Source organism: Heterocephalus glaber, unplaced genomic scaffold, assembly GCF_053883595.1.
Source record: "Heterocephalus glaber isolate CG9 unplaced genomic scaffold, H.glaber_assembly_v1.0 deba00000347, whole genome shotgun sequence".
Classification (NCBI taxonomy): Eukaryota; Metazoa; Chordata; class Mammalia; order Rodentia; family Bathyergidae; genus Heterocephalus; species Heterocephalus glaber.
The window spans coordinates 39,959,230-39,982,727 of NW_028258143.1; the positions used below are offsets into that span (position 1 = coordinate 39,959,230).

The following is a 23,498-nucleotide window of genomic DNA, read 5'->3' on the forward strand; positions in this document are numbered from 1 at the left end:
ATAAGACAGTTAAAACTATGCATAATTTCTTGTCTATAATCTTGTCAAAGACTTCTGATCATTGTTGTGTTGAGGAAGCTATGTCTAACCTTTAAATATCTTTAAATAAGGAGGCAGGGGTAGCAGGTACTAATGAAATCATCTTAGAGGGAGTGATGATGCTTGCTGTGACATGCAGGTAAATGGCAGACTAATGGAAGGCTCACACTAATGCTTCAAACCTGAGGCATCATCTAAATTAATCATGTGCACAAATTTTTCCAAACTGGTTTTTCTCTGCTTCTTTTACAGGTTTAACCAAACAATAGTTTTCCCTCTGGGAAAACCCCATCAACACACACATAAACATGAATACATGCATATGCACGCATACATGTACGTGCACACACACACACACACACACACACATAGACACACAACTTTTACTAATGGCCTGTCAGTCTGCCTCGGTGAAAGAGACTTGCCAGTTACAATGTTTGATGTCACATCTGAAGCTCTCTTAAAGGCAATGGGGTGGCCCCTTTTTTAGGAAAAAGAATAATGTTTGATGCAAGCTTTGAATTCTTTGAGAATTTGTAGGAGGGTACCTTTAGTTTCAATGGTCTGCTTACATTCAGTTCAGAAATTCATTTTAGAACTCTTTTAGTGTATTTTCCATTAATTCATATGTCCAATGTATGATTAAAAATATCTCGACTGTTTGCTTAAAAATAATTTGGGAGGCAAAAACCTTAACGTTTTTCTTAACATTTCCTTAACATTTTCCTAGTAAAAAACTACACAAAAGGGTGTCAATTTCCCTCCCCCACCCTGTCTCGCCCCCTCCTCCCCCACCCCTCCCTCCCTCTCTGTCATCAAAGGTTCTACTATCAATTAACTGGTTTCCTGAATTTGAATTTACATGAAGTATTAGCAGCTTTGGAGTTCACTGAAAATTGTTGCTAAATTTTACAAGGATCTACCTAATTTCAATTTCTTGATTCCAACCTCATTCTTCCTAAGATTATCTTCATTTTGCATGAAAATAAAATTAAAGTGATCCTCTTTACTACATCTCTCCTTTTCATAATCTTTCATTCCAAAATCTCATCTCTCTTAATGAACACTAAATTTTATCTTCTATACAAGCTTTTTTATAATTAAAGAGTATGGTATCACCAAATTTCAATAAGCTGGAATTCTGAGTGGGAATCAGGCAGGATGGAGTTTAATATGTTAATGGTATTTCATAGGCTTGTAAAAATTACTATAGTAAAAGTAAAATGTTCTTTTAGGTACACCTAGCTTGGCATTCACAACGTTAATGTGGAAAGGTTGTGAAAAGGAATAGCTACCACTTACCTTTTGGAATCTGGCACACCCATTCAAGTTTTGTATCACAAGCAAAAGGCCTCAAATAAATAAATTCTCTGTCATCATAAAAATGCCAGCCTCTTCTCCAAGAACTGTAAATAACCTAAAGAAGGAAGAAAAGGATTGCAGAATATTTTGAAGTTGCTTTTGTCTTTATGAAACGCTAAACTGTAAGTTCTGCAGTCTTGGACTCTATTTTAGCTGTAGCACCTAAGATATTTGTAGAACACATATGAACACATAAATGAATGGAAGATTTAAACAGCCAGATAAAGAGCCTTCCAAGGGCACTGATACAGGGTATGTTTATGTCTAAAATGTTAATCACTGTCTTTTTTTCTCCTGATTTTGTTGATATGAAATTGTGGAATCTTCTGCTTTTAAAATTTGGGTAAGATCAAACTAGAAAATAGTATTTCAATGGTATCGAAGACTAGGTTGTGATCAGAGCAGATCAGAAAGTGACAGAAAAGTGAAGGTTCAGGAATCCATTTCCCTTCTTCTGTGTTGTTCTTCCCTTTCTAGGATGCTGTCCATCTCCCCAGGGTCCAGAAGGGCTTACTGTGAATTTCAGACATTAGGCAGAAACAAAGAAAAGGGGTAAATGTATGACTTGGGAGAGGTATCCATCAGTTCCTGGACTCTTCTCCTACGGCTAAAATCCTAGTGGGTATTTCAGCAATGATTCTCCTTACAGAATAGTGCCCTCACTGGAATTATTCCTGATGCATGCTGCATCAGTGTCTCTTTTATTTGCTGGTAGCTTTTCAAATCTCTCCATACATGGAGACTCTATTTACATAGAATACAGTTTATTGCACCAGTGTTCTTGACAATCCTGAAACCTTCATAAGCTTCTCTGAAGATTTCACCTTTTCTGAGTTACATTGCAAATTCTACAAAAATGACTTTGAAAAGTTACTTTGGAAACAGTGCATTCCAATGGCTTTCTCAATTTTTAATAGTCCCAATATTCCTATAACATTTCATATCTTTTTTCTTGGCTACAAAGTAAAAGTATGATCTAGATGTCTGCCTTTTCATCATCTTTTACCCTACGTAATGACAGTCCTTTCAAATCTACTTCTTGGCCCTTTGCATTTTTTAACATTAATATTTTCCTCCACTTGTCTCTGCTTTCAACTTACTATAGGATACATCTTATGGCGAGGTTGGATTTGAACTAAATTAAATACCACATTTTCCATAAAACAGGACCCCATTCTGCCTGTTTCTATAAATACCTAGTCAAATAGCACAGTGGTTTAAGACTACTGGACCCAGAAATATGTGGGTTTAAATTTCACCATGTGTCCTTGTGGAAGTCATTCAAAGGTCTATTTTTTTTAATATGATGACTATAATAACAGTACCTGCTCCACCAGGTTGTATAAATATTAGATAAAATTAAGTATGCAACATACATATCATGGTGCCTGACTCAAAGTGGTCTATAAGTCTTTACTTCTGCCATCGCCATCACCACCATCGTAACCATCATTATCTCATAATAAACTTACTCTTGCATATAATTTGATTTTGCCTGGCATAACCCTTACTCAGTGGTATCACCACAGTTTGTTTAATTGTCTTTATCTCCTATTGGACAGAAAGTTCCGTAACGAAAATGACAACATTTTGTGCCTTGTCCCTGTTATATCCCCCAATGCCTTGCAGATTCCCTGGACATATCATTTATGAAATGAATAAACCAATGAATTCTGCAGAGGAAGATGCCTAATGGGTCTTTTATAGCTTTCAGTCCTCCTGCTGCATCTTGAAATCTTCCTGAAGATAAATATTCCTCATATTCTCTTGGTTCATGTCACTCTCCCTCAGAAACTTTTAAGAATATCCTGTTGCCTATCAAAAAATGTACAAACACCTTAACCTGGCATTAATCTAAGTTCTCAAGGTTGTTACATTGTTTTCAACACAGCATCGAATGCACTTGTTGTGCACTGTTCTCCTCACTGCCATACCTTCTTCCTTCCATTCTGATCTCATTTTATGCTACCTTCTCATACTATTTCCACCAGAACAAACTCTATCCATCCTTAAAGTCCCAGGTCAATCCCCACTTCTTTCTGAGAAGAGGTTACAGAGATCACTTCTTGAGTGTCATAAGTCTTCCTTAGCCCATTCATTTGAAGATTGTTACTGTACATTAATGATAAAACTATCTTTACTGAATATGAATTTAATTTTCTCAAATTAAGTGTAAGTTCGGTTCCTTGAGGGTGTACTTACTTCCCATCTGTTGCCTGATTATATGCTATGTGCCCTTCCTTATTCCCTCCTTCCCTTTCTCTCTCTCCCTCTCCCTTCTTTCCTCCCTTTCTCCTCCCTCCCTCCTTCCCTCCTTCTCTTACTCTTTGGTTCCCTTCCCTTTTTGGTGCTGGAGATGGAACCCAGGGCCTCAAGCATGTTTGCACACAGTAGGCACTGAGCTACAACTTCAGCCCCTAGATTTTTTTTAAATGCAGATTTTCTAGCATTGTATTGACCTTGACAGCAGCACAGTCTCTGATGTTATAATCTTCTAGAAATTCATTTTCCATGATAATAGTAGACACCTGAAAAGACAAGAAAGCCTTGAGAATTTAAGATTGATGTATAAATATTTGTAATTTAGATGTAATTTAGGCAGATTTAATAACTCAAGCATGTTCATATGCCACAAAAAGAAAAGTTTTTCATTTTTTTGTACATAAGGATGTTAAATCATGAAAAGACTTAGAAAATGTCATAATTTAATAAGTTTCCAAGGAAAGGAAGCAACACTTTTGAATTGGAGGTTAATAGTATATTAAGTTCACCAATGGAATCAGACATTTAAGAGCTCACAAAACACTTTTTTTTTGGCATGTGTTAAAATAGTGGTTATTTCATCAACTAATCTAAAATATGCTCCCATTTAAAAATAAAAGCCATGAGTCTTACATTTAGAAAGAATACCAAATGTCACAACGATAACATGAGCAAATATTGAATACTTGAATATTTTCCTCCTATCAGTCTTATGTAAGACCTCTTCAGGATAATGTAAACATTTGAAATAAGGTTTATGATTATTTTAGGTTTCCTAAAACAAATTATTTCTTCCAATAAAGGGAAAGTATTTCTCCTGCAAAATACTTTTTATACATAACTTATATTTTTAGATAATGAAAAGCTTCCCATTATTAAAAAATTAATATAAGGAAGATAAAGAACAGCTTTGGGGAAAAAATACTTGTACTACCCAAAGATCACATACTCACTTCTTTCTCTTTAAATAAAATAATTATAATAAATATTATAAATATATTATTATGTTTATATTATAATATAAATACAAATTAGAATAAATTATAAATTATATAATATTTATCTTTTTTTGGCTACATATGGAGAAACTACTTTTTTTTTATAAAAGTAAGATTAGTACTTTGATTTATCTCCTACTTCATATATGTGAATCTATTTCCATTTCAATAAAGATGGACCTGTATTATTGTAATGGTTGAAGACATGTGGATATATTTTCTATTTTTAATTACTTTTTAAAAATTGAGAGGTAAGGTTGTACATTTTTATCATATATGACATAATGTTTTGTTAGTTATTTATTTTTTGGGGGGGTACCGGGGATCAAACTTGGGACCTTGAGCTTGTGAGGCAGGCGCTGGAAACACTGAGCTAAATCCCCGGCCCCATAATGTTTTGAATTATACATATTGTAGAATGACTAAATCCTAAACCTAGCTAATTGACATGTATATTACCTCTCATAGCTATTATTTTGTGAGAACACTAAGTATCACATTTTTAAAGCATACAATATTTTAACTACTTTCACCATGTTCTACAGTAATAGCCATCTTGAACTTATTCCTCTTATCTAATATATTGTATCCTTTGACAGACATCTCCCCAACTTCCATCTGCCCAAATCTCTGGTGACATTCATGATATTTTCTAGTTCTATGAGATCCATTTTTTAGATTACACATGTGACAGCATGTGGTATTTAGCTTTCTGTGCCTGATTAATCTCAATTAACACTTTTGCCTCTGGTTCATCCTTGTTGCCACAAATGACAGAATTTTCTTCTTTTTTATGACTGAAGAGTATTACACTGTGTATATGTATTCCTTATCCATTCATCCACTGTAGTTTGATTCCATATTTTGGCAACTGTGAATAATGCTGCAATAAACGTGGGAGTGCAAGTATCTCTTCAACACAGTGATTTCATTTTCTTTGGATATATACCCAGGAGTGGTACTACTAAATTATATCGTTCTATTTTTAATATTTTGAAGAATCTTCATACTGTTTTCCAAATGCTGTACTAAGTTATTCTCACAACAGTTTCTCCACATTCTTGCCAACGCTTACATTTTTGTCTTTTTGGTAATGGCTATTCTAACAGGAGTGAGGTGATATCTCATTATAGTGTTAATTTACATTTTCCTGATTAGTGATGTTGAGCATTTTTTCACATGCCTGTTGGCTATTTGAATGTCTTCTTTTGAGACATATTTATTCAGGCCCTTTGCCCAGTTTTTAATTGTTTCTTTTGTTTTCTTCCTGTTGAATTAAATTCCTTACACATTTTGGATACTAAGTCATTAGATGAATACTTTGCAAATATTTTCTCCCATTCTCTAGGTTGTTTCTTTGTTGAATTTACTAGATGTGCAGAAGTTTTTTAGTTTGATGTAATCTCATTTTTATATTTTTACTTTTATTGCCTATGCTTTTGGGATCATATCCAATAAATCATTGTTCAGACCAATTTTCATGGTGTTTTCTCCCTATCTTTTTTCTAGTAGTTGCATAATTTTGGGTCTTACATTTAAGTTTTTTATTCATTTTGAGTTGATTTTTATACATGTGTGAGATGAGGATGTAATTTCATTCTTCTGCATGTGAGTGTCCAGTTTTCTCTGGATCATTTATTGAGCAGATAGTCCTTTCCTTGTTGTATGTTCTTGGCATTTCTGTCAAAAATTATTTGGCTGTAAATACATAGATTTCTGAGCTCCCTATTCTTTTCCATTGGTGTCTGTTTTTATGGTAATATCATAATGTTTTGGCTACTATAGATTTGTAATAAATATTTTGAAATCCAGTAGTGTGAGCCTCCTAGTTTGGTCCATTTTGCTCAAGACTTAGTTTGGCTATTCAGGGCCTTTTGTGGTTCCACAAAAATTTTAGATGTATATGTATTACTCAACAATCATTTATTTGCTACCAAAATAAACATGCCTTCCATTTTATATCCAAGAAGAAAGTTTTAACTTACTGGTGTATGATCACTCCACTGCCAGGATCCTTGTAAATATGGGCTCCTTTTATTCAAACCTATCCACAGCCAACGATGGACACTATGTAAAAAAGAAGGATCAAAACAATTTGAAGATGACACTTGGTAAAAATATTTAGCATTCATATGTTTAAAGTGCTTTTTAACACTGACTGAAAAGCATAACTTCAAGGTTTGTAAAGATTACTCTTTTAAAATGAAACTGAACCTTAACTGGAGGAAGTACCATACTTTTAAAAACTAAATTTTAAGTTATTCTGTTTGTATGAAAAGCAAAATATATTCTTCTTTGAACTTTAAGAGAAAAAGATTTATGATTATTCCAAAATTTTTGTTACTATGTTTGAATACTAGACAATGTTTTCAGATGGAGTCAAATACAATAATGACATTTTAAAAAGTATGGGGCTGGGGATTTAGCTCAGTGGTATCGTGCCTATCTTGCAAGCGCAAGTTCAATCCCCGGTACCAAAAAAAAAAGTTGTGAGCAAAAAGCATTTGTCTATAACATTATCAAATTTCTTTTCTTTTCTTTTCTTTTTTTTTTTTGCTTAAATTCTTTTATTGGTACATTTTAGGTATACAATATATTTACATTTATCATTGGGTGCTTGTACCTGTACATGATGTATCTTGGTTCTTATTTTTTCCCCATTACCTGTGGGCCCTTCACCTCTCCACCCTTCCCTATTTACATACTTTGTTTCCATTTTTTTTTCTTTTCTCATAATTTTTCCTTTCCATTCTTTCCTTTCCCCATCTCCTCCCACCACCCCTAGCCCTTTGGACCTTTTCCTATTTCAAAGTATCAATTATTAGTTATTAATCCTTTTAATCCTTATTTACACTCTCAGTTTCTCACACTACAGAAATTATTTGATATTTACACATATGTGTCATATTTATTTCACTTTAAGAGTATGGCCTCAATATGCATCAATTTAGCTATAAATGACTCTAGTTTCTTGTTCTTCATAGCTGAGTAGTACTCCATTTTATAAAAAAAACCACGTCTTCTTTATCCAGTTTCCAGTTGATGGGCATTTGGGCTGTTTCCAAGCTTTAGCTATTACAAGCTGTGCCGCAATAAACATGGGTACACATATATCTCTGTGGTATGATTCTTTTAATTCTTTTGGGAAAATAACCAGCAGGGGAATAGATGGGTCAAATGGGGCCTCCAGCCCTAGTTCTTTGAGGTATCTCCACACTGATTTCCACAGTGGTTGCACCAGTCTGCAATCCCACCAGCAATGAAGAAGGGTTCCTTCCTCTCCACACCCCTGCCAGCATTTGTTATTGGTTGATTTCTTGATAGCAGCCACTCTTTCTGGGGTGAGGTGGAATCTCAGTGTTGTTTTCATCTGCATCTCTTGAATGACCAGTGGTGTTGAACATTTTTTCATATGCTTATTTGCTGCTTTTACGTCTTTGAGAAATGTCTGTTCATTTCAGGTGCCCATTTTTGAATTGGGTCTTTGAATTTGGGGGGTCTGATTTTTTTCAGTTCTTTATGTATTCTAGATAGTAGTCCTTTGTCTGAGGTACAGCTGCTAAAATTTTTTTCCCACATCGTAGATTGTCTCTTAGCTCTGTTGGTGGTTTCTCTTGCAGTGCAGAAGCTTTTTAATAAGATGAAATCCTAGTTGTTGATTCTTTCTGCTAGTTCCTGTGCTATTGAGGTTTTGTTCATAAAGTCTTTTCCTATGCCAATATCTTCAAGAGTTCTACCTAACTTATCTTCCAGCAAGTTTAGTGTTTCTATCTTAACATTTAGATCTTTAATCCACTTAGATCTTGGTTTAGTGCATGGTGATAGATATGGGTCTAGTTTTAATCTCTGACAGGTTGAAATCCAGTTTTCCAACACCATTTATTAAATAGGCTATCTTTCCTCCAATGAGGGTGGTTGGCTCCTTTGTCAAAGATGAGGTGGCTGAGTATGTCTGAAGATGTTTCTGCATCTTCTAATCTATTCCACTGATCCTCAGGTCTGTTTCTTTGTCAGTACCATGCTGTTTTTATCACAGTAGCTTTGTAGTATAGATTCAAGTTGGGGGTTGTGATACCCCCAGCCATGTCTCTGTTGCCCAGAATTGCTTTTGCTATTCTAGGTCTCTTCTTGTTCCAAATGAATTTTTGGATTGTTTTCTCTAGTTCTGTGAAGTATACTGGAATTTCAATTGGCACTGCATTAAATCTATATAGCAGTTTTGGAAGTATGGCCATTTTCACTATATTGATTCTTCCTACCCAGGAACAAAGGATGTCTTTCCATTTTCTATCCTCCTTGGTCTTCTTTTTCAGGGTGCTGTAGTTTTCAGTGTAGAGGTCTTTTGCTTCCTTTGTTAGATTGATTACTAGATATTTCATTTTTTTGGATGCTATTGTAAAAGGAATTGTTTCCCTAATTTCTCTCTCAGTGAGTCTGGTATTTGTGTATAAGAAGGCTATTGTTTTTTGAGTGTTGACCTTATGTCCAGCTACTCTACTGAATCTGTCAATTAAGTCTAGAAGTCTTTTGGTAGAGTTTTTTGGGTCTTCTATGTAAAGTATCATATCGTCAGCAAATAATGACAGTTTAACTTTTTCCTTTCCTATCTTTATTCCTTTTATTTCTTTCTCTTTTCTAATTGTTGTGGCTAATGTTTCCAGAACCATATTGAACAGAAGTGGTGATAGTAGGCATCCTTGCCTTGTTCCTGATTTTAGCGTGAAAGTTTTCAGTTTTTGACCATTTAGTATGATGTTGGCTGTTGGTTTTTCATAGATAGCCTTAATCAGGTTGAGATAAAGACCTTCTATTCCAATTTTCTGTAGGGTTTTTATCATGACAGGGTGTTGGATTTTGTCGAATGCCTTTTCTGAACAAATTTCTCTTCTTTAAAATGCCAAACCATTTGGCTAGATTTTTATTAAAGAAGATTTAAAAAATAGTTTATCTCCTATTGCCAATCAAGATGAAAGTAAACAATCATTCTAGTATTTTCTAAAAGCCAAAAATATACCAGGGAAATATAATTAAACAATTACTTAAGGGATTAAATTTAAGACTCGTAAGTAGTATACTCTTGTTTACAAGGCATTAAGCTAGGTGCAATAATGATACAAAGAAAATAAAAGTTAATATCTAATTCTCACATGGAATATAAAGTAGTGGAGGCAAGATACTTATAAACAGAAAATATATGTTAAGACTCTTTATATAGGCTTTCAAATTAGTTGTATAAACTCTAAGTGCTACAAAAGTTCAGAGAAAGGAGAGGTCATTGTGGACTGCAGGGAGTAAGGACAAACCTCACAAGGTTGAGAAGACAAAATACGGTCTACAGAGGATGGGTAACATTTCTTTCAAGTCAAGGTCTGGGTGCTTATCACATTTCAGTGTTCAGATTGGCCTAGAGGAGAAAGGATAACCATCCCTAGGAAGAATATATACACAAACATACAGAGATGGGAATGCACATTTGAATGATCCCTTCTCCTCCAATAAATGTATGTTCTAGCCAGGGAGATATATGCAGTATAAATTGAAGTTACATAACTGTAAAGACTTTTCTTTTCTCAACTCCACTTGAAAATTTCCTAAAATGCATTATACATTTTAGGCCTTAATAAGTAGCTTGGTTATATTCCATATACTTCAACCTGCTGTTGTTGCAAAGTATCAGTGGCACACAGATCAGTGTATGTGTGTGCATATGTATGTATATGCATATATAAATATCATATCAATACCATATATATTAGAGAAGAGGGAGGATTCAAATCTAAAAATATGCCTATTCTCAAGCTCAGTAGATAAGACTACTGGGAAACATAATAATTCTGCATATTTTCACAAAATTTTCTAGTTAATCAAAGGCAAGAGAAAACTAAATTTTAAATTACTTCCTCACTTTTTAATGAAGTAATTGCTTTCTTTATCTCTTTTCTTTGTTCAACATTTCTTTATAGCTTAATATCAATAAATACTTTTTCATCTTTCCAACCTCTAGTTTTCCAACTTATTGGAATGGCATATTATTATATTGTTTTCTTTCATTAAGAAAGACTACCAATATGTGTTCTTCAGATAAATCCTGTGGAGACAATTAAGTCCAGTTTAAATTTAGTGGCTGTAAGAGGAGCTTGCTGCTTGTGTCTTCAACTAATCAGAACTCTCTTAAGGCTTCCAAACGTCTGTCTGAGTGTTGGATTTCTAATCTGCAGGCCTAGGTAATTGTCATGTACAGCCTAATTAAAGCCAGATGGCTAAAATAAAGAGGTAAACTTTCCTTCCTCATACTTGGTGATATAACTTCACATCTCCCAAATATTTGCACATAATATATTTAGACCTGTGGAATTAGTATAGACTTATTTTTCCCTAAAGTCAGCATTAACTATTTCACCTTCTTTACACAGCCAACAATACAATGGGAAGATGATCAAAGGTTATCTGTCTCAGCATTCCAGAGGCTCCTGGGCAGCCTTTGTAGAGGTCTCCCCCAACCTTCCTAGGCCCCTGAGCATTTTTTGCCCAGTCTCTTCCCAGCCATGGCTCTCATCCTCCCACTTACAAACTTCTCTGATTCAAGCTCTTTGTTGGTTCCTTTGCTGTATCTCAGAGGACAGTTTCCTAGAAAAAAGTTTGCCAACTATCCAAAATATCTAATCTTCACTACTATCTGAGATTGAACTTCATTTCAACCCAAAAATTTAGTTTTAAACTTAAATTTAAGGGATTTATTAATGTGTCAAAAATACAGAAAACAGTGGCTACTTGTGCTTTTGTAGGTATGTCTGTGTATAGTCACAGGTGGAAAATACTTCCTTTTTTTCACCACTGAGTATAGAACTGAGGGCCTTGCACAAGCTAGACAAGTGTGGTACCACTAGGCTACACCCCCAGCCCTAAGGACAATATTTCCTGACTTATATAAAACTTTTGCCAAATTTGGCCTGCCAGTCAGAGAGGCAAGAACAAATTGGAAATCTCATTAATCATTACCTTCAAAGCAGATATTAAAAAACTGGTGGGAAAAATATGCACCTGATCATAACTGGGGAATCAAGTCAAATTGAAATATCTCTTTTTACATTTCTTCTACTCCAGGTACTGAATATATAGTTTAAAGGCTACTAGGTTAAAAGTTAATATGTATAAAGATATGTTAAAATTTCTATTTTCCATCAAGTTTCTTGCTGTATCTGGTTGCTAAGGAAAGCAGTATCTCAGCTATACTCCCCTATAAATACTATTTGATGAGGGCTCTTAGTCTGCAAAGCCTTAGATTTATATCTAAATCCATTCATGCCACTTCACAGGAGGTAGTGTACACAGCAGCAATGACATTGCAAACAAAGCTTTCTTCTCTAATCCTATGACTATTTTTACTCTACAGTGGCTTCCCCTGTTGGGCTGCCTTTAAGAGCTGCAAAGATCTTAGAGCCTTAATGACTTGGTGCACCATGAATCCTTTTCATTGAAATACAAATTGAGATGTGGAATTTAGGTTGTGAGAAGCAGAGCAGTAATCTGATTTAACTCCTAGGCATGGGATACATAATTTGGGTGGGCAATGAACTTCTTGCTGAGAAAGGTCAATTTCTGCAATAAAAAGCTAAAGCTTTCAAGAAGAAAGCTTTAGAGTCATTTTCTAATATAAATGGGTTGGCTTCTTTCCTTTCCTTTCCTTTAAGCCACAGTTACAATTTTGGCTTTACAATTTGTTCTAAGTGCAGCATAGGCAAATGAGCTCCTTGTTTATGGAGCACTTATTAGGCAGCAACATTCTGCTTAATATGTTACTTTGGCTGTTGGGATTAGAGTACAAATAAAATATGGCTCCCATGACTGAAGAGATTATGAAGATTTGTTGCTTTTCCTCTATGCTTTTCTGTTTTCCAAATTCAATGTGCATTAATTTTGTGATTAGAAAAAAAGAGAAACACTGTACAGTTAGTGCATAGGAAATTTTGTGAAAACTATATGTATAAGAATGGAAGACAATGGAAAGCAATTACTAAATGCTTACTATGATTTTAACTGGGAATTAGGGTTTGAGGTGATTTTTATTTTTTTCATTATCCATTTTTATATTTTCTAAAGTTTACAATCAGTTTTTGAATGGGAGGTGGTCAATTAGTGTAATCAAAAATAAATCAAGAAAATTTCTTTAATTACTTTTCACATCAGTTTTGTTTCCTAGTTTAATCTATTCTATACACAGATTTTTGTAATGGTTATTTCTGTCATCTGTGCTATCCAATATTTCCATTTTTTGATTCCTACAAATATTTCCAACTTTACTGTTTAATACTTGTATGTAGCTCCCCATTCCAATCAGAGTTACTAATGTCTTGCTTGGAATCTAGTTTGTTATGTCAGTATTTTAGTAGAAATCTTTTGCCTAGACAATGTGATATTGTGTGTGCCGAGCTTGTGATCTTGGGGCCATCAGGTTGTCCTGATGTACCTGCACAGTATGAGGAGGATGGGCAGTATTTTACAGAGGTCATGCCCCAAACATGGCCACAAGGACTTCTGTGATCCGTAGCTACATGAAGGCTGTGGTAATTAGCCTCTGCTGAATGTCAGAAATGGGTTTTTATCAGAGAAATTAGAAGCTTCCTAATCAGCACTATGTCAAAAATGGGCTCTCATTACTGAAATTTAAATTATTTAAGATATGGGGATTAGCTAAAATATTTAAAGATACTGTACTTTTCATGAAAAGGTTTAGGTTCTTGTGAGTCCAGCAGTCTGTACCTTTAGAAATGGCACCTAAGGTTTTGATCCCTAATGTGTCCAGTCACTGAGTCAGGAATTGTGACAGCCCGATACCAGTGATAATGGGAACAGATTTCTGGCCTGGTATTTGGCCATATCAGCCTCAAATGAACCTGCTGGGAACACCTAAAAGGACAGATTGCTTGGTGTTGTCAAGCTTACAAAATGGGTCATATGAAATGTTTTGTGCGTGGTGAATGTGTAATTAATCTCTGCATACATGGAAAGATTTGGTCTGAATTTTGTATTCCTTATAATCTACTCTGAGGAAATAGTGAACATTTCTCTCGAGAAGAACCTGTGAGCCAGTATACCCAAATTGGCTTAGGTCAGTAAACAATGAAATTTGGTATATTAATTTCTAATGCAATAATATAAAGTCTAGACTACAAGAAATCCTACAATAGATGCTTAATTCATGAATATTTATGGAACCCATGTATTGTATTTCATATTAGGTTTCCAGTACATTACATTTTCTTTAAGGAGAAAAATGCAGTAGTCTCTGTGATAAAGCAAATCTGGAAAATGTGGAAATTTTCAAAATCTTATCTTCCAGCAATAACAACCATTCCCTTTTTTGATGCATTTTTGCAGTCTCAGTCTAGTTTTTAATGTAAATACTGTATTTTATGTGTATAATCTGCCTTTCTTTCCATGTAATATGTTATAAATATTTATACATTATAATATTGCTTTTATCTTAATGAACAGGGGATACATTTTTTAAAAAGATCAATAGTGATGGTAATAGGGATTCTTACAGCTTTCTGATTTTCATTGGATTGCATTTAATAATGCATCATTAATTGTGATATGACTATGATTTGAGCTATTCTATTTTTAATTTAATAAGAATTTATATATAACTGTATTCATTAAATATATTAAGGGTAAGATAGAGTTATATGTTAACCCAAAAATGAGTAATGAATTTTACCATGTATTTTCAGCACCTATTGGGATTATCACATGATATTTGTGAGTATTAACCCATTTTCTATCTTAGTTAAAATGGGACAAGCACATAATGTAAGCAAGTGAAGTGGGTCAAGACATAGGTAGGAGCTGGGCATGATGGCACTCACCTGTAATCCCAGCACTTGGGAAACTGAAGCAGGAGGATTGCCTCAAGTTCAAGGCCAGCCTGGGCTACACAGTGAGTTCAAGGTCAGCCTGAACTGCCTAGTGAGACCCAGTCTCAGAAAAAAAAAAAAAAGAAGTAGATAGGGACCATGGCAAATTGAAGACTGATGCCCTACCTTAGCTGGCCAGCAGCTACTCAGCATTGACTTATATGCTGTAATATGGAAATGTTGCCAATTTTTTTAATTTTTAAAGAAATAAATTTTTATCAAAATGTCTCAATTTTGTAACACTTTATGTTTCCTTCCTCCCAGGGAAAAGAATATTATACTCTTTGAGCTGGAAAGGTAGTAATTGATAAGATTTGTTTTTTGTCTTTTTCAGAAACATAGAGTTGGATTTTATTATTTGTAGACCTGGACTTAATGAAAACTGATAATGCTAAACTGGGTCTTTTGCTCATTGCTTTATTCTGGATTTCATCCTTTGTTATTTTATTTCCTCATAATTATCTATATGTCCCCCTGCCACACTCATTACATATTTAAGAGATAGACATACCTTTAAATTTTATTACATGTTATCCTAAAGTTTTAAAAATTTATTTATTTAAAATTTATTTATATAATCTGTGTTTTAAAAATACGACTACCAGGTAAAATAAGGAATTTATTATACTTTAATTTTTTCACATCTGTTAAATCTTTCTATAATCAAGTTTTTATAAAGAGTTTAAAACTTAGTTTTATTAAATTTTTCTCATGTTACATTTCTCTCTCAAGATTTATGATAGTTTCATTTTATTTCATAATTACATATATTAGGATTATTTACTTGGGTTTTTTTTATAGTTTTGCTTCTAATTCTTTTATAACAAATGACTTATTCACATATTCTTGATTTTTAAAATCATCTCTCAGCTGGAATATGGCTTTGAAATTTTTTCAAGAAGGATAAACAGGTGGTTTACATCAATTAATATCTTCACCAATACAGTTAGTAGGAACTACAATAAATACAATGTAAGAATTTTCTACCTTAAAACTCTTTTGATGTCAGTCTTTATCTTCTAAATTTAAAGTCCCAAAGAAGGCTAGATTTTGTGGTTTGGTAAACTGTTTTTTTTTTTTTTTGGTACCGGGGATCGAACTTGGGTCCTTGTGCTTGCGCAGCAGGCGGCAAAACCACTGAGCTAAATCCCCGGCCCATGGTAAGCTGTTTTATATTTTGTTATTTGTTTTGAAGTCTCTGTTGGATTCAAAATGATTGGGAAAACACTCAGTAGGATACTTTCAGGTGGTGGGTTCTTTTTAGTAATTTATCCTGGTATAATCTAGATCACTCAATCAATCAATCAGTCAGTCAATCAATCATCTCTCTCTCTCTTTAACATTGGGTCTTTCCAATTCAGAAAAGTAAGGAAAGAGACAAATAATTTTGTAGAGTTTAAGCCCCTGTTACCCATAACAGTCCCCAAAGTGTCAGAGGAGCTAGGAAGCCTCTTTTTACTTTAACACATATTTTTGAACACTTCCTGCTTTTACCATTCTTACTGCCCTTCTTTGATGTAGGTTTCTACAGGGGAGCTGTAATAGCTTACTACTTAGTTGCATTTGGCTCCAGGCCTCCCTCTCCTCTCTGTGTGGATAAGGATATATGTAAGTATTTATCTGTATGTATATATATATGTGTGGGTATAGGAATATAGGTAGTTATATCAATGAATCATTCACAAAGTTAACTGAGGATTAAGTTGTTTGCTTTTTAAGATCAAACTCTTTTCTTGACAAGAAAGGGTATCCCAATTTCATATTCAAATCCCACTTTCTAGCTAAGATGTATGATTCATTTCTCCATGACCATATCTGTACCTCCTGTTCCCAGTACCTTTCTTTATGTTCTGTTTTCCCTGGCTTCTTCTCCTATCTTACCTTTCAAAATACTAACCACCTTCCAAGAATCAGGCTTTATGACTTTTTTCCTGATTAGATCTTGCAGAAACACTTTCTTCTTACTCCAAATTACCAAGGCCCTTCTTTACCTACGTCCTAGATTTTTACCATACTTTTCTTATCCTTGCAGCTGGACTTTACTAAACAAATGACAGGGACTATGTCTCATCATCTTTGAATCTCTCATAACAAGACCAAATAAGAGCTATCAACAGCAGCTATCAGGAGCTTGGTTTATTTGTTTTGTTTTGTTGAGGTGCTGGAGATTAAACCCAGGGCTTTCATACTGAGCTATACTCCCAGTCCTTTTTATATTTTTTATTTTGAGGTAGGGCCTAGCCAAGTCACTAAATTGCCCAGGCTGAGCTCTAACTTGAAATCCTCCTGTCTCAGCCTCGGAGTTCTGATTAAAAAACAAAAAAAGCTCTTGACACTCTTGCATGTAAGAGTTCTTGATGTGGCATGACTACTAAGCACTAAAACAGCCTTTTAGATAATATACTGTATCAGTTTGAATGCCTAGAAGACAGCAAATTTATCATAGAAGCTCTCATTCTAGAACTATTACCTGAACTGCTCCTTTAATAAGTGAAGAAATTCCTTTATTTCATTCATATGACTGAAGCTAGGAAGGTGTGCTCCAAGTGCTTGGCAGAATCTTTCAGCTTCTTCCCAGTTCCTTTTTCTCATAACTCTTTCTATATGAAATACCTTAACAAAACAGAATGTTGATTTGTTTTCTGCAATAATCATAAGGCATAGTTTTAAAGTCAATGATAGTCAAATGTGTCAGCCCTTAGAACCATTGCTTATGCATGTAATGAAGGCAAAGGTAAATGCACATATATACTTAGATGCAAATGTGTCCTGCTCACAGTGTGACTGAAGGGCTGCACAGGTGTCCCACTGTTGTCGGATGGATGGCCTTCTGAAGCCAGATTGTGGAACTGCTCCAGCAAGTCACCATGTTTTTGTGCATTTCTCGGACCTCTGAAGGTAAAATGAACTCAAGCCAAGGCTGTAAAGGTTATATGTGAATGCTACCGGAGTAGACATCTTCAAAGAAACATGCTAATAATATAATTTTGAACACAAGATAGGGATACCTGCACTAAAACAGAACTATTTTCAGGTGAAGAAAATCAAAGAGCAGTCGCCACTGATGTGTAACACTAACAGAAGGAGGCAAAATAAAACCTGCCACTTCAGACGGTTTCTTTGATTTGGGATGATTAATTTTAGGCCAAAGGAACCAGAGCTATTTTAAATAAGAGGAGCAAGGGAAGGACTAGGAGAAGATGGCATGACAGTAGGGTGATTGTTGGTTCCAGTTCTTCAGTTCCCCGTAATATAATTACACATTCTCACCATGGCCTCTTCCTGGGTCAAGTATATTTCTGTATCATTTTTTTTTTGGTACTGGGGATCAAACTTGGAAATTTGTGCTTTCAAGGCAGGTGGCAGAACCACTGAGCTAAATCCCCGGCCCATATTTCTGTGTCTTGATGTAGGGCTTGGCTTGGCTTGGAAATAGGACAAACAACGGAGGAAAGACAGGAAACACAAACTAGGATAATAGAAAAATAACTCCATTAAATAGTTGATGAGAAAGGTGATTTGATTGATTGGATATTAGTAGAGGTAAAAGTGAACAGAGGCCTGAAATGTGGTTGGACTTGCCTTCTCCAGCTTCTGAGAAGAATTTACTATGAGAAAAACAAGCTGTCAGGCAGGTGTGGTGGTACATGCCTATAATCATAGAACTCTGGGAGGCAGAGACAGGAGGACTTCAAGTTAGAGCTCAGCCTGGGCAATTTAGTGACTTAGTCAGACCTTGTCTCAAAATACAAAAATAAAAGAAAGGCTGGGAATATAGCTCAGAGTGAAGGCCCTGGTTCAATCTCCAGTACCTCATCAAAACAAAACAAATCAAAACAAAACAAAAGAAGACAAAACAAAACGAGCTCCCCATAGCTACTGCCCCATCAGCCTGAGACTTGAGCGAACAGAAACAGACCCCAAGTCATAACCTGGAGCCCAGCCAAACTGATTTGCAGCTGGATGCAGAGTTAACCATTCAAATGTGATCAGTTAAACCCTCACTGACCTGGAGATCTGTGAACTTCAGGTTCAACATCTTCCCTCCTGAGATTTGGGGTGGTATTTAATGGTTTTTTGTGGGATTACCTGACTGATACAAACTTCAAATTACATTTTTTTGCATAATAAGAAGCAATGACACTCTTAATTTGGCAATAATCATTAGAAGGACATGAGAATCATTAGCATGGTGTCAGCATGGCATGCAGCTCACCCAACTTCCCAGAAGGAAAGAATCTGGGAAAGGGCCATTATTGACTCTGGTTCTGCTCTTGTAGGTGGGACACATGCAGGGTGTAGGGCTGAGCTGCCTGACGTAAGAAGTGCATGATACTCTGTCATGGACTGTCCCCCCAAACACTTGTTAGATTAAGTAGGACTATTGGAGGAGCATACTTTGTACAAGGACACCAGCTAGGATGGTAGAAAGATAACTCCATTGAAAGATTGAAATAGAATGCTACTTTACCTTATAACATGATAGACTGGAGGGGAAAGTATGCCAGCCTTGAGGACAGGGGCCATGAGGCTTGGGGGCTGCTTGTTCAGGTTCCAGGGGTCCACTTATTTTCTTGCAGATTGAAAGTGCTCTGAAGTTTCTACAGTCCTTCACTTCCCACTTGCCAAGAGACTTTCCAGTAGACATAGCCACACACCCACCTGAAGATGCTAGGGTTGAATTGGAAAGTTCCATTACAAATTAAAACTTTAAATTGAAGTTTCAACATTTTCTAGTGTTTGCTTCTTCTCTTTATTTGAACCAAGGTGGATAGAGAGAATAGGAAAAACAATGGAGGAAAGAAATACATTGTTCAGAATAACAATGATATGACTGGATTATAGAAAAATGTTTACTCCATGTCAGAAACTATTCTTAAGGGAATAAGTTAATTAATCCTTAGAACAGTATATAGGATGTTTTCTGTTGATATAATTAAGGTACAGTGAAGACTGACTTGTCCAAGTCACACAATTATGAAACAGTTAACCTAGTATTTGAACCCAAGTAGTCTGTTTCAAGGACAGTACCCCAGATCACTACATTGTTTAGGATGGTGGTACAAATTAACTTAACAACTTGGAACAGTTTTAAGCAATCTAGTAAACTTCAAAACAAAACCTTCCTAGATTCAGGTCCAAAGGAATGGCTGGCACAATAAGGGTTGAGGGAAGTATGTGGAAACATATATTTATTTATTATTTGTTTTATGGCAGTCATAGTTTTATCTGCTCACAACATGAAAAGGTAGTTTTGTGAGCCCGCTGCAGACAGGCAGGTCTGTGCACACCCTACTGAGGTCCCAAGTTGTGCGGAACACCAGGAAACAGCCTGCACCCCGGCAACAATCCACTGGACCCCCCGCCCCGCTCCTCTGTACAGCCACCTGGTTCCACACTACAAAGACGCAGAGGACACCGGACCACTAGGTCATGGTACTGAGTCCTGCTGCTCCTGGCCCAGAGGTAGGGACTTCTGAGCCACCATCCCACTGCTCCTGGAACAGAGGTAGGAGCTTCCTGGCCACCATCCCTCCCACTGCTCCCAGCCCACAGGAAAGGGCTTTTGGGCCACCATCCCTACTGCTGCTCCCGGCCCCTGGCCCACCTCTCGCAGCTCAGAGGAGGTAATCTGTGCAGGCGCCAACAGCCCCCCCACCCCCCGCCCCAGTCAACATGAGAAAACACATAAATAAGTCTCAAAACCAGACTTCCAGATCACCTACAGCAACCCCAAAGGGAAATGAGATGGAACACTCTGATACTCAACCACCTGGACACACTGAACTGGCAACAAAAGGGGATCTGGAAAAAATGAAATCAGAAATAATTTCTCAGATAGCAGGGGAAATTGTGCCCCTCGTGCAAGACATGATTAATACATCTAGAGAGGAGCTCAGGAACATGATGGAATCCCAACATAGGAAACAAATGGAATCCATAAAACAGATGCAAATAGATTTCCAGGACACAAAAATCTCCATTGAAAGTCTACACAGCAGAATGACCCAATGTGAGGACAGAATTTCAGATATAGAAGGTAAGATTGCAATTAGTGACCAGGAAAAGAAAAATTGCTTCAAAATTATAAGGGAACATGAGAAATCAATCCAGCAGCTGCTAGATGATGCAAAGAAGAATAACATAAGATTGGTTGGAGTCAATGAAGAAACAGGAGAGAGTGCAGATGACATAAAAAATCTCTTCCCAGAAATAATGGCAGAAAACTTCCCAAGCAGGGGAAAAGAGCTTGACATACAGATAAGTGAGGCATATAGGACTCCAAATAGCCTTGATCAAAAGAAATCTACACATAGGCATGTAATTGTTAAGATTCCAGAAACTCAACAGAAGAACAAAGTTCTATAAGCAGTTAGAGAAAAGAAACAAATCACATACAAAGGAAAGCCCATCAGAATCACAGCAGACTTCTCAACACAAACCATCAAGGCAAGAAGAGCTTGGAGTAACATATTCCAAGCCCTAAAAGAAAACAGCCTCCAACCCAGATTGATGTACCTGCAAAACTATCTTTCAAAATGGATGGAGAAATGAGATACTTTCATGACAAAGAGCACCTTAGGAACTTCGTGAATACCAAACCAGCACTCCAAAGAATTTTACACAATATCGTAGGAACAGACATTGAGGATCACAACCCCAGGAAGCAAAGCAGAATGAACCCATCTGGCATGACAAGAAATTAAATGTAAAGGGGGAGAACCCAACAAAAAGAAAAAGTCATGGCAATGACAAGTCAATATGTTTCAGTTATAACCATTAATGTTAATGGTCTCAATTCACCAATCAAAAGAAATAGAGTGGCAGAATGGGTCAAGAAGCAAAATCCAACAATATGCTGCATAAAAGAAACACACTTCATTCAAAAGGAAACTCATAGATTGAAAGTTAAAGGGTGGAAAACAATACTCCATGTGACAGGAACCCCCAAAAAGCAGGAGTAGCTATCCTCTTTGTAGATCAAGTAGATTTCAAACCAACACTGATTAAGAGAGATGAAGAAGGACACTACATTCTTGTACAGGGAAGAATCCAAGAGGAAGAGATGATAATCATAAATATCTATGCATCAAACACTAGTGTGCCCAACTACATAAAACAAATACTAACAGACATGAAAAGTCATATATGCACTAATACAATTGTACTGGGGGAACTCAACACCCCACTGTCACAAATAGATCAATTAGACAAAAAATAAGTAATGAAATACTAGAACTCAATCGAACTCTTGAACAAATGAACTTAACAGATGTTTACAGAGTGTTCCACCCCACAAAATTGAATACACATTCTTCTCAGCTGCACATGGGTCATTCTCCAAAATAGACCACATACTCACACATAGAACATGTTCAAGTAAGTGCAAAGGAATTGAAGTTATCCCCTGTATATTATCAGACCATAGTGTGTTGAAATTGGAGATCCATAGCAAAAGAAACTCAAAAAATTTCATAAACACATGGAAATTGAACAACACACTTCTGAATAACCAATGGGTCACAGAGGAAATTAAAGAAGAAATCAGAAAGTTCCTTCAATTAAATGACAATACAACATATCGGAATCTATGGGACACAATGAAAGCAGTCTTATGAGAGAAATTCATAGCAGTGAATATGCATATTAGGAAAACAGACAACCCCAATTAAAACAACCAGATGCTGCACCTGAAGCTTCTAGAAAAAGAACAGGACAACCCCAGAGCTCATACAAGGGAGGAAATTATAATGATCAGAGGAGAAATCAATGCAATGGAGACTGAGAGAATGATACAAAAAATAAATGAAGCCAAGAGTTGGTTCTTCAAAAGATTCAGCAAAACTGACAAACCCTTAGCCAACCTTGTCAGAAAAAGGAAAGAAAAGGCCCAAATCCATGCAATCAGGAATGAAAAAGGTGAAATTACAACAGACCCAGCAGAAATCCAGAGGATCATCAATACCTGCTTCCAGAACCTATATGCCAATAAGATGGACAACACAGAAGAAATGGACAGATTCCTAGGTACATATGAATTACCAAAGTTGAACAAAGAAGACCTAAAAATTCTGAACAACCCAATATCAACCAATGAAATTGAAAATGTAATTAAAAACTTATCAACTAGGAAAAGCCCGGGCCCTGATGGCTTCACTGCTGAATTCTACAAGACATTTAGAGAGGAACTGCTACCACTACTGTTTAAACTCTTCAATGAAATTGCAAGAGAAGTAATACTCCCAAATTCATTCCTGGAAGCAAGCATCACCTTGATCCCCAAAGCAGAGAAAGACCCAACCAAAAAGGAGAACTATAGGCCAATCTCATTAATGAACATAGATGCAAAAATCCTTAATAAGATACTGGCAAACAGAATGCAGAAGATCATCAAGAAGATCATACACCCTGATCAAGTGGGATTCATCCCAGGGATGCAGGGATGGTTCAATATACGCAAATCAATCAATGCAATACACTATATCAATAGAGCCAAGGACAAAAATCATATGATTATCTCCATAGATGCAGAAAAAGCATTTGACAAAATCCAACATGCATTTATGATAAAAACCCTCCAAAAAATTGGAATAGATGGTCTCTACCTCAAACTGATAAAAGCCATCTATGAAAAACCAACAGCCAATATCATACTAAATGGTCAAAAACTGAAATCCTTCACACTAAAATCAGGAACAAGACAAGGATGTTCACTATCACCACTCTTGTTCAAGATAGTTCTGGAAACATTAGCCATGGCAATTAGACAAGAGAAAGAACTAGAATGAATAAAGATAGGAAATGAAGTCAAATTGTCCTTATTTGCAGATGACATGATACTCTATGTAGAAGACCCCAAGAACTCCACCAAAAGTCTTCTAGACTTAATAACCAAATTCAGTCAAGTAGCTGGTTACAA

General features: G+C 35.9%; 1 protein-coding gene and 1 long non-coding RNA gene across 3 annotated transcripts in view; one reads left to right on the forward strand and one right to left on the reverse strand.

Annotated features, from left to right (window-relative positions):
* LOC101702684 (CD302 antigen) overlaps positions 1–23,498 on the reverse strand; it is a 161,811-nt gene that overhangs the window by 99,842 nt on the left and 38,471 nt on the right. For both annotated transcript variants that reach the window (XM_013076267.3, XM_013076272.3), the window contains exons 12-16: positions 19,050–19,249; positions 17,049–17,191; positions 6,647–6,728; positions 3,861–3,929; positions 1,342–1,456 (exon numbers count right to left, since the gene is read on the reverse strand). In XM_013076267.3, coding sequence (XP_012931721.2) covers positions 1,342–1,456; positions 3,861–3,929; positions 6,647–6,728; positions 17,049–17,191; positions 19,050–19,249 — 609 coding nt within the window. The remainder of the gene's footprint in view (positions 1–1,341; positions 1,457–3,860; positions 3,930–6,646; positions 6,729–17,048; positions 17,192–19,049; positions 19,250–23,498) is intronic.
* On the forward strand, positions 15,668–17,531 carry LOC110351018 (uncharacterized). Its single transcript, XR_002398035.2, has 3 exons — positions 15,668–15,738; positions 16,100–16,186; positions 17,358–17,531. It is a non-coding gene; the product is annotated as an uncharacterized LOC110351018 (long non-coding RNA).